The 12,539-nt window shown below is 40.0% G+C and overlaps 1 protein-coding gene across 1 annotated transcript in view; it reads left to right on the top strand.

Annotated features, from left to right (window-relative positions):
* LOC122303250 (tripeptidyl-peptidase 2-like) overlaps positions 1-12,539 on the top strand; it is a 43,446-nt gene that overhangs the window by 3,946 nt on the left and 26,961 nt on the right. The window contains 11 exon segments of the mRNA XM_043114927.1: positions 5,361-5,441; positions 6,096-6,182; positions 6,262-6,404; positions 8,487-8,637; positions 8,732-8,854; positions 9,038-9,121; positions 9,237-9,424; positions 9,545-9,719; positions 9,819-9,940; positions 10,031-10,110; positions 10,469-10,527. Coding sequence (XP_042970861.1) covers positions 5,361-5,441; positions 6,096-6,182; positions 6,262-6,404; positions 8,487-8,637; positions 8,732-8,854; positions 9,038-9,121; positions 9,237-9,424; positions 9,545-9,719; positions 9,819-9,940; positions 10,031-10,110; positions 10,469-10,527 — 1,293 coding nt within the window.

Below are 12,539 nucleotides of genomic sequence, written 5' to 3'. Positions count from 1 at the left end.
CTGAAGAGCCTGAAGTTCATCTTGCATAGCTTGCAGCCAACAAGCTCGAGCAGCAGCCTGAGAATAAGACTTGGGCATAGAAGTAGTATCAAGAGTAGCCTGATGGGCAGTATGTACAAACCCACACCTGTCGGGGGGACGTGAAACTTGAGATGATCGTTGAGGTTCAGTTGAGATGGGATCAGATGTCGGTTCTGTGACAGGAAGGGGTAGCGGAGACTGTGGATGACGTCTTTGATAAACAAGCCCTGGCTTAAAACGTTCAAGAGTACTAGGGGTGCTACCCGCATCATGCAGGGCGGGTGCACCCCTTCCCCGCACCCCGCCCCCGCATGATGCGGGGGATGAAATTTCATCCTGCACCCCGCCCCCGTGAGGCGGGGGCGGGGCCCCCCGCTCCGGTGCCGGGGGGGCGGGGCGAACACCCCATCCGCCCCGCCCCCCGCCCACTTCAAAAATCCCATATTTCAATGGGTTCAAAAAATTTTTTTGTGTCTAAAAATATTATTTTTAGACCCAAATTATTATATAATTAAATCTTAAATTAAAATTTATATATATAATTAGGGGTGTTCAAACGGGTACTGGACCGGATATCCGGGTATACCCGACCCGGAACCCGGATCTAAAATCCGGAGCGGATTTCGGACCGGATTAGTCCGGGTTTTAATCCGGGCCGAAACCCGGATGAATCCGGGTTGTAACAACCCGGAAATCCGGGTTCCGGAATGAACCCGGATGGTGGTTTTTCCAGCAGCATCAAGACCTACCATCAGAATCCTCATTTATTTCCTTGCAAAAAGCATATTCACGAATCGAGATAGTGCCAAACCCATTTCTATCACAGGGGCATGGAATAAGAATAAATTATGTGAAAATTTTGCACAATGTTCAACCGATATTGTCACAAGAAGATGCCGGAAGCCCTGGTTTTATTATGGATTATCACGTCCAGATCTAGCGTATTCCCATTTCGCATGTATGAACAAACATCGCAAATAAGTAGCATGCGAATCTCACCTTCTGAAAGTGAAGGTACACGAAAGGAAATCGAAGATCCAATTCTTTGATGGCTAAACCAATTTGGAACCTCCCTGCCAGGGAAGCAAACTAGTCTTTGAGCAGCCATGACCACGGGAAAGGCAACCGGGAACTGACCCGGGAAAGTTAGATGCTTGCAAAACGAATCATAAACTGACCCGGGAAGTGTCGGAGAAGGGCAATGGAGGGTAAGGATCGTCGGATCCGAGTTCGAGTTCGGAATCTTCCCTGTGTTCGTCTTTAGCCTGCAATTCCGGCATAAAAGCAGAGCGAAGACAAATCCAGAGCCCCAGAGTGAGATTGAGTGACGGCGGCAGCATGGAAGAGGAGTCGATCGGTGCTGCAGCTGCTGCTCTGGATAGGACTTAGAAGAAAGAGGGAAGTTAGACAGAGAAGAAGGGCTTACGGGCGAGAGAGAGAGAGAGAGAGAGAGAGAGAGAGAGAGAGAGAGAGAGAGAGAGAGAGAGAGAGAGAGGGGTAGGGTTGAAGTTAACCAATAACCGGGTTGTTTTATATATATAGTCTGGGTACCGGGTTTTAAACCTGGAACCCGGATTTCATAACCGTATCCGGACCGGATTGGTCCGGATTTTGTAATGCGGGTTTTGGCCCGGATCAAATCCGGGCCAAAAACCTGAACCGGAATCCGGTTATCCGGGTTCCGGACCGGGCCGGAAAAAAATCCGGCCCGGATGAACACCCCGGTATATAATAATAATTTAAAAACTAATAACATAAAAACTATGTTACTAATTTTTAAATTTGTTAAACTTGTTCACAAGAATCACAAGAGAGTGAGACTTGTTCATCACAAGCTTGCATATGCCATGGGCACCCTAGGCCTCATTTATATAGAACTCTAAGGCCATACAAGAGTCTTACTTGAGCAATGTGGGACTTAACAGTAAGTAGTAAGTCCCACATTACTCAAGTAAGACTCTTGTATGGCCTTAGAGTTCTATATAAATGAGGCCTAGGGTGCCCATGGCATATGCAAGCTTGTGATGAACAAGTCTCACTCTCTTGTGATTCTTGTGAACAAGTTTAACAAATTGTAATATTATATATATATATACAATTTGTAAAATAAAAATATATATTTATAAATATAAAATATATATATTTATAAATATAAATATAAAATGCGGGGCGGGGGAAAAGCGGGGCTGGGTTGAGCCCTGCCCGCCCCCCGCCCCCGCTTAGTGTTTTTCATGAGGGGCGGGGTCCCCCGCCCCGGCATGTGCGGTGCGGGGTATCCCGTCCGCCCATGCGGAGGCAGGGCGGACGGGGGCGGGGTAGCGGGGGGCGGGCCCCCGCTGCCCACCCCTAAAGAGTACGAGAGACATCATCAAAAATAGGCAACTGAGCAGAAGTAGAATCATGTGAAATGCAAGACTGGAAGAAATATTGGTTTTTAAAGAAAACCACATTTCGAGAGACACGAAACTTGTGAGCATCCGCATCATAACATACAATCCCTTTATGAACATTACTATACCCAAGAAAAGCACATTGAGCAGCTTGAGCAGAAAGCTTGTGATGTGCGGTGGAGGGCAAGTGAACAAAACAAACACAGCCAAATATATGAAGAGAATTATACTCGGGAACAACACCAAACAGACGAGAATATGGAGAGTCAAATTGTAAATTAGGAGAGAGTAAACGATTAATCAAATACACAGCTTTAGATAAAGCATCTACCTAAAAACGAGGAGGCACAGAAGATTCAATCAACAAAGTACGAACATCCAAAAGATGACGATTCTTACGCTCAGTGACTCAATTCTACTGAGGAGTGTAAGGACATGAGTGTTGAGAGAGAATACCCTTAGTTTTGAGAAAATTCTGAAACTCATGAGACATATATTCCCCCCTAGAGTTAGAATGTAGTGTTTTAATACAAGCAGAAAATTGAGTCTCAACAAACACAACAAAAGCGTGAAAAGTGGAAAACACATTAGCTTTTGATCGAAAAAAATATATCCAAGTGAAACAACTATAGTCATCAATGAAGGTCACCAAATACTTGTATTGAGTATGTGAAAGAACGAGACTCACTCCCCAGATGTCAATATGAATTATCTCAAAACAAGTAGAAGCGCGACTGTCATGTAAAGGAAAATGTAAAGATTTGCTTTTACCAAGTTTACAAGAGCTACAATCAGAAGACACAATATAAACATAATTTTTATTCCCCAAATAACCTTGTTTCATAAGACGATTCAAAACAGAAGAATTGGGATGTCCTAATTTTTTATGCCAAACATCACTATTATTAGTAACAGCAGTACAAGCAAAGGAATCAAAACTAGAAATGGAAAACTGAAGAGGAAATAGACGTCCCACTTTAGGCCCATTCGCTTTCATGTTCCCCGACACTTGATCCTGCACACAACAACCATTACGATCAAAATTAATCTCACAATTATTATCTACAAGTTGTCCAACAGAAATTAAATTCGTAGATAATTCTAGTGACACAAATACATTGTTGAAAGGGGACCCCAAAGTTCCAATTGCAATGATAGGAAGAGTATTACCATTGACTATTTGAAGGTGTTGATCACCCATATATTTATGAACATCATGTAAAGCATCGGCATTTCCAGTCATATGATTGGAAGCCACAGAGTCAACCAACCAAGGAGAGGTGAGGAAATTTCCCTTACCTTGAAGACCAAGTGCAGAGAAAGAGGAAGTAATCATTTGTTGGACCATCTCAGGTGTAAGAGGAGATGAAGAACCAGCTGTAGGTGGCTGCCTCAGAGCAGAAACAAAGGGGACAGCAGCTAAATTGCCTGGGCAGCAGTGTGAAATCCTTGAGCCTGTCAATTCTGAGGTCGCACGCGACAGTCTTTAATAATATGGCCATCCTTTTTGCAATAATTGCAGAAGTTTCTGCTGCAATGCTTTGCAATATGCCCAAATTCCTTGCAACTAAAGCACTGTATCTGTGTCTTGGATCTTCCTTTCCCTTGAGCAGCATATGCCACATTAACCATCTTAGTTGTCACGGTTTCTTGAGTGAGTCCATGTTGAGTAGCAAGACGCTACTCTTCTCTCAATAATTCCCCCAAGCACACATCCAAGGAAGGAACAAGATTACGATTTATCAAACCAGCTCGTGTAGTCTCAAACTCAGGTCTTAGTTTCATCAAGAATTGATCTCTTTGACTCTCAGCATGCACAACTTGGAATGCTTCTAGGGCTGCCTTAGGAACTTTGGAATATACTATCCCAGAATACTCACTCCATAAATTTAGAAATCTAGCATAGAACTGTTCAATAGAGAGATTACCTTGTTTGTAGTTGGAAATCTTGAACTCAACTTGAAATTTGCGTGCAATATTGTCTTGATAATATACACGCCTAAAATAGTCCCACATCTCCTTAGCAGTAGCAAATGATCGAAGATTGTTGACCATATGTCGTTCAACGGAACCTAATAGCCAGGAAACAATCTTGGCATCTTTGCTAGACCAGGAACTAAATTCTTTAAGGTCAGTAGGAGCCATAGAAGACCCATCCAAATGACCCTAGAGTTCCTTCCCTTTCACAAACATCCTAAACTGAAATTCCCAAGTTGGATAATTCTTCCCATTAAAACGAATGATGGAATTTTCACATGACATAATTTTCCAAGAATAGAAGAAACCAAGAGCACCAAAAAAAGACTGGCCTAAGAATTAAAAAAAACCGAGAGGACCAAAAAATAATACCTGAAACAACTGGTTCCAAAATTAATCAAAGTGCCGAAATCCAGAATACACTCCTCCAGGAACAGAAAGTGCCGAAATCTCTAGAAGCAATTGGTCCAAGAACAGACCACTCATATGAAGCCAGAAAACACGGGTCTGAGAACAGACCACTCGAGTGAACCCAGAAAATACTGGTCTGAAAACAGACCAAGCCGATTATCACAGAAAACACTAGTCTGAAACAGACAGTGCCGATGATCCCAGAAAACACTAGTCTGAAAACAGACAGTGCCGACACAAGCAACGTATACTAGCCCAGGAAGAACTGAAACCTATAATTTGCCCAGAAAAAAATCTAGGGCTCTGGTACCATGTCAGGTTTGCTTGAATACCTCTCCCATGAGAGTTTTCCGTGTATTATATATCTTGAGCCTTCATTACAGTCTATGTAAAATAGGAAAGAATAAAGAAATACAAGAAAGGAAATAATACTAGCTATTTACAACTACTGCTATTTACATAAATATATACTGCCATAAATATATATACTGCCATATATAGATATCACTGACATCTCTCCGCCCCCCTCCCCCCTCTCCCTCCTTTTTTTCCCCTTGACAGAAAGAAAGAAAGAAAAAGTGGGATGAAAAGAACCAGGAAGAAATTGCTAAGGCTGTTAAGCATCTTGATGAATTCGATCAGGTTGTTGCATTTCCTGCATGTTAATTTCCATTAAATTAGATTTAGACTAGAAGTTTGTGTATCTCATTTGTACACTAGCGCTTTTGAAACAGACTCAGCATATTATGTTAACGGGAAATCTGATTGATTTTTATAGCTTGTTGTTGCATTTTTTCATGTAGAATTAATGACTCCCATATTGTCTTCCTGTGGACTTTGGTTTCGTGGGCCTTTGCATGTTTGATTTTTTTCCCTTTTGGGTTGCAGATTCTTTTTCATGTTTTGTACGTTCCCCAAGTCTTGCTAGATTGGAAACATTTGTTTTTTCTGTTGTTTGACATGCAGATAAGGCTACAAAAATTAAAGTATATTTCATTTAGCATTTTGAGACAGTTCATTATTTTGGATGACAGCATGGGATGGCGGGATATGTGAAAATTGTAAATGCATCTGTGGCCGAATAATCCTTCAGATGATGAAATCGTGTGCATGCATCTTTCAAACTCTTCAGTTGTCATGATTCTAAACAGTGTACTTGGGCAATGCTTACTTCATTCTCGTTAATAAAGTCACTTTTACCTATAAAAAAAAGTTTCTAGATATGTTTGAATGTGCTTACATAGCTTGCTGTGTTCTCTCTTCTTTATATTACTTAACATACTATTATTTTTCTAGAAACACACTAAAGTGGAAGATACAAACCTGAAAAGGGCCCGCAAAGACCTCCAAAACAGAATTGACATTCTACGAAAGCAAGCAGAAGTAAGTCCTAATTATCTTTTTATTTTTTATATTTGCTGAGTTTCCTTTGTTACTAAGTTGTGACGTTTCTATGTTTTAGAGCTTTGATGACAAGGGGCCTGTCATTGATGCCGTCGTGTGGCATGACGGAGAAGCATGGAGGGCTGCTCTTGACACACAGAGTATTGAGGATGACCTGGATTCTGGGAAACTTGCTAACTTTATCCCCCTGACTAATTTTAGGTATGCTCGGTTGCTTGTGACTTTTGTATGTCTTCAAAAGATTAAAAAGGATTCTTGTTTAGATAGAATCAGGATGATGTTGAAAGGAAAAGAATAGAATTTACAAATATCCTTGAAAATAGCAATTTAAGTTTGATGATATATTGGTATATGAATCTTGCAGTTCAGCATATCACTGATTGCTGCAGTTATAAATTGACTGATACTGGTCTGATATGGTCATTGCATATAAAAGTTCTATCCCTTCTTTTTTTGCATAGAGTACCTGAAGTTTGCTTTTTCTGATATTTGTCTCTGGAAAGATGATTAAAGTCGAGAGCCAGAGGTGTGTTGGCTTTTCATTGGAACGAATAGGTGCAATTGAGAGTTGTGCTTTAGGTTTTTGAAATGCTGTGTGGTAAACCTTTCAGTCTCAGGAAATTAGTAATCTGCATTAGCTAAATTGATATATCTGTTATTTGGTTTGTAATAGCTGTGTGTAAACTGCTTAAAGATTTGGAGCTTCCTTTTAAAGTTGAAGTTCTTTGGTAGAGATGAAACGGTAATGCAGAACCAATGAAGAAGTACAAACAAAGACGAAGATATTTCCTCCATAGGCACTTGAACCACACTGTCAATAACAAATTACCCGAGAAGAGAAAGTAAATGTCCAGCTTGAGTTATGCTGTAGGAAAGGTCCATTCAGTTTTACTAAAAAGCTGGAATGTAAGAGAAACTTGATGGCTACCTGATCTTTCTAGTAAGGGAAAGGGCCATGAAATTCTGTTGCAACCGATGCCCACAGGACTGTCTGTCCAGAATTTGATTTAACACCCCTGATGGTCAGATATAGGTTTTGCCCTCGTCCTGGGAAATCTGGCGTGGACAATTGCAACCCTGAGGCAAATGAAACTGGAAACTCATAATCCTTCTAGGAACAGTCATGTAGCCTATTTGTGCAATTGAAAAAATCAAAATTGTTCATCCAGTGGGCATAAGATTCCTCTCTGTGTTTTTCTTTGCACCCGCATCAAGCACGGGTGGTAGGTGAGATTGGGGGTTCTAGAACAAGTGTTTTTGGAGTCCAGCTGAAGCTTGAAATGCTAGAATGCTAATATCTGTTTTACTGCACCCTTTACTTGTTGCCTGGAATTCAATACGTATTTTACCATCCGTATCTATATGTTCATCACATGCTGATTTCTGTTGGATGCTATTATGTTTTATGTCCGGTTGTAAGCTAATCCAACAAGCTCCAGATACCTGTAACTTTTAATGTTTTTTCGAATTTGAAGTCATTATGAATTACAGCTTAGAAGGCCTGGAAAAGGAGTTACAAATAGTTTGGTATCTATATTGGAATTGCAATTTTGGTGCCTTGACTTTAGTGAAACTACTGTATTTAACTGTGTTCAAAGGTGGAATTCTCCCTCCTAGGTCCAAGGTTCGAATCCCACTAGGTGCAAACAATCTCTTGGGGCCATTGGACTTGGGGATTTTTCCTTTGAATTTTCTGAAGTGTACTTGTGGTAAACTCCTTGCCGAGGGCCTGAGCACCCTTGGGATTAGTCGGGACGCTGTTCCTGGACACTTGGTGCCAATAAAAAAAAAAAAAAAACTGTGTTCAAAATTCCATATTCTGGCACTTTGGAGAAGTCATGACACTGAACTGTCAGCATGTTCCCTGGAAGGCCTTTGCTTAAGACTTGGTCCTCATGTAGGTCTATAAACCATGCTTTTAAAAATGTGGAATTCCTTTTTTTCTTTATATTTCTCTTTTGTAAGTGCTAAGCTATTTTTAGTTTCAATGAAACTTGACATATGACATCACTTGTCAATAAAGAAAAATAAAAAAGAAACTTGACATATGAAATTGCTTTTGTTGGATTATTATCTATTCTTGATAGGTATTGCTATTGTTGGTTTATTAAGCACTTGATCACACATTTTATTATCTCGAAGAGTGTGATGTTCTATTTGTAGCAATTGTTGACTTATACCTGTTTGGTGCTTTAATTTTGAACAATCTCTGTAACTTGTGATGATGGACTTTATAGATCTTTGTATTTGGATATTTTAACTCTATAAAGTCTACCTTCGCAGGGCTGAACGGAAGTTTGGTGTCTTTAGCAAATTAGATGCCTGTTCATTTGTTGCTAATGTGTACGATGAAGGGAAAATTTTAAGTATTGTAACGGATTGCTCCCCACATGGCACTCATGTTGCTGGTATTGCCACTGCTTTCCACCCAAAGGTACAACTGTACAAGTTCGTCTCAAGTTTATTCACCTGAAGTTTTTTTCCCCCAGTAAATTATTATACTTTCTGATATATGTTATTGCTGTTAGGAGCCCTTGTTGAATGGGATTGCACCTGGAGCACAGTTAATATCTTGTAAAATTGGAGATACACGGTTGGGTTCAATGGAGACAGGCACCGGCTTGACTAGGGCTTTGATAGCTGCAGTGGAGGTGCCTTGTCATTTATTTGTATTGACTATGTATTTATCTAAAACGTTGTAGATTCTGAATTTGTTTGATTTGGTTAAGGATTTTAGTACTGTTAATTGTGGGTGTGTTTGTTTTATATTACACAATGCAAGTGATTAGATTCAAGACATCCTAACCATGGCCAATTTTTTTATTTTTTACCAGCACAAGTGTGATCTCATCAACATGAGTTATGGAGAACCTACATTATTGCCGGACTATGGTCGATTTGTTGACCTTGTTGATGAAGTATCCATTCTTAACTGTGTGAATTCGTCTGGGATGGTTTTTGGTTTACTCTTTTCATTATTTTTGTCTTTTTCAAGCCATATGCTATAAATGTTCCTGTTGGTTTTAAATTTAGGTGGTGAATAAATATCGGATGATTTTTGTGAGTAGTGCTGGCAATAGTGGGCCAGCATTGAGCACTGTTGGTGCACCTGGTGGTACCACCTCAAGCATAATAGGCGTTGGTGCTTATGTCTCTCCTTCAATGGCTTCTGCGGCTCATTGTGTGGTTGAACCTCCCAGTGAAGGGCTTGAATACACTTGGTAAATAAACTTATTTTGTCTGACTCTGACATTATAACATGAGTTCCCCACTTTTGCAGCCTTAGGGTCTCTTTTTGGCTCATATTTTAAGGAGTCATGATTGGCTTAAATTGCATGCAGGTCCAGTCGGGGACCAACGGCTGATGGAGATCTTGGCGTCTGTATAAGTGCTCCTGGTGGGGCTGTTGCTCCTGTTCCTACATGGACTCTTCAAAGACGAATGCTTATGAATGGAACGTCAATGGCGTCTCCGTCTGCTTGTGGGGGAATTGCATTACTCTTAAGTGCGATGAAGGTCTTTTGGTTTGCATTCCTTTTAGTCATGTTTTTTTCTTTGCCATCTTGCTGCTGCTCTTTATGCAGAAGCTTCAGATATGTAACATTTTCTATGCAGGCCGAGGGCATTCCTGTGAGCCCCTATAGTGTGAGAAAGGCTCTTGAGAATACAGCTGTTCCTGTCGGTAGTTTGCCTGAAGATAAATTAACCACTGGACAAGGGCTTATGCAAGTTGACAAGTTAGATTTGTGCTTTTCACCTTAGCTCGTTCTTATCTCTGTACTTCTATTGGCTTCTATATAAGTATGATGTGGATTTGTTCATGACAGGGCACATGAATATATACAGAAGTCTCGGGATGTTCCAATTGTATGGTATCAAATGAAGATTAACCAATCTGGAAAATCAAGTAAGTTTTGGTCCTCTCTCCCTCCACAGTTGAATCTTTATGAGCTTCTAAAAGGATTTTGGACAGCCTGTGTCAGAGTTGATAATTTTTTCTTTTGGTGATTTTTTTGTAAGGTTTTTCTTATGGTATTTAATTTATCAATATTTTGGACTTGAAAGATATAGAGAGTGCTTTGTCTTGCCTGTAATCAAGTATATATAACCTATTCTATGGCATTCTGTTGGTCTATAAAGCTTTCAGCAATTTTCAGTGACGACTTCTTCTCCCACTTATGTTGATATTTAAGAAATTTTTGACAAATCATATGCTTTAGATTGTGAAATAAAATTACACTGTTTGTTATGTGAATTGATTACAGCTCCGATATCTCGAGGCATCTACCTAAGGGAGGCTAGTGCTTGCCAACAATCCACTGAGGTAAGAATATTGATAGACTTGGTGGATATAGATATTCTAATATAATTTTTAATTCATTGATTTTTAAGCCTCCTCTTAAACTAAAATTTATTTCTATGAGACATCATATGGTGATAAAATTTTGGTTGCTTACCTATTTTCCAATAAATGCTTCAGCCATTATTTTCAGTTTCTCCCTCACTCTAGTTATGCCCAAATAGTGCTACTACATAGCTAAATTTTACTAATTTAGTTATCTTCTATCACAATCATTTATATGTTCATTGAAATATCTTCTGCCTTTTGCAAACAATATTTTTTTAGGATAAGTAACTGCAAATAGTGTTTATGTTTTCCCTTGGCACATTTTGATACGAATTCATCTAATTTTGTCACTTCATGCCAATGCTTTTAACTTTCCAACCATCATCAGTATGAAGAGTGGTTGGCCTTAAAGCTAGCTTGTAAGTTAGCTTTGTTGCTTACTTATATAAAAAAGTCAACCTTGTTGCTTAGCAAAAATTCTTGAAGGAGATCTTTATTTCATCCTTTCCAGTTTGATTATATTACTAGCTGTTTCTATCTTCTTCATCATCAGTATGAAGAGTGGTTGGCTGAAACCCAGCCGTTGGTTTTAAGTGTTGGGCCAAATCTTTTAATGGGAATTGACTTCAAGAGGTTGAGGTCTTGAATTGGTTATTCTCATAGATGCGCCGGCAACTTGGTTTCCTCAGTCAGTGGATGAACAGAAAGGGTAGCTGGAGACTAGTGGTCATCTGGCTGGTGTTGTGATTGATGCTTTGTCCAAGGGTGTCATAATTCAGTTGATGGATGGACAAAGAAGTTTTTCATGGAAAGAGTATTGGGTTTGTTGAGATGTTTGGAAGTCCATCTCTACATTGTGGGGGTAGTGCTGAGAGGGACATGAAGAGCTGGTGGATTTGGATAAGAACTCTTCTAAGGTTGAGAGCTCTGTAAAGCGAAGATTCGGAGGTGTTAGTGGAGACAGAAATAACCATTGGTGACATGGTGGGTGAGTTGGGGGCTCACAATCTGCTCCTGTTTTACAGTGCATTACTAGGAAAATGGCTTTGGCATTAGCAAAATGACAGATGCGTGGAAAGAAGTCGTAAATTCCATAGATAGATACTTTTGAGGTGGTTGGAGTACTTACAAGGTCTAAGGGCTGCATGAGATAGGTCCATGGAAGAATATCAGAAAAGGTTGGGTGAAGTTTTCTAACCATATCATATTTGAGGTGGAAGACAGATACAAGACCAGGTTCTAGCATGATTTGTGGTGTGGAGATAGGGCCTTCAAGGAATTTTTCTCGGATCATTATTGTGTTTCTCATGCTTAAGATGCTTCTGTGGTGGACAATTTGGAGATTTTGAGTGGTGCTCCTCTTGGAATGTTGGCTTTATTAGAGCGGCACAAGATTTGGAGGCAAAGACAAGATTCATTGGACCTCGTCCAAGATAGGGTTGTATAGTGTTTGATCTTTCTATAATGTACCATTTTCTCATGTTAACAACCTATTTCCATTGAGGAGACTTTGGTGTTCAAGGTGCCATCAGAGCTGTGTTTTTTCGCTTGTACAGCCTCTTTTGGGAAGATTCTCACCATGAGTAATTCAATGAAGAGACACAGTTCCGATCACTAAAAGGAAGAGACACAGTTCCGATCAATAAAAGGAAGAGACATAGTTGTGATTGATTAGTGTTGCATGTGTAAGATGAGTGAGAAGTCCGTTGATCATTTTCTACATCATTGTGAGATTGCAAGTGCATTGTGGAATAATTTCTTCAGTTGGGTTGGCATGGCTTGGCTTGGGTCATGCCCAAAAGAATTGTGGATTTTTTATTCTTGGAGAAGGCTAGGTGGGTGCTCGTAAGTTGCGGCAGTGCAGAAGATGGTTCCTATTTGCGTCATTTGGCATATTTGGAAGGAAAGAAATGATAGAAACTTCGAGGACTGCAAATGGACGATGAAGGAGTCCAAGAACTTCTTGTCAATACCCTTTTCTTTTGGAT

This window comes from Carya illinoinensis, chromosome 3 (genome assembly GCF_018687715.1).
Source record: "Carya illinoinensis cultivar Pawnee chromosome 3, C.illinoinensisPawnee_v1, whole genome shotgun sequence".
NCBI classification, from domain to species: Eukaryota; Viridiplantae; Streptophyta; class Magnoliopsida; order Fagales; family Juglandaceae; genus Carya; species Carya illinoinensis.
The sequence above is the reverse complement of the archived record's forward strand: the minus strand, read 5'-3'. Positions and strand labels throughout refer to the sequence as shown.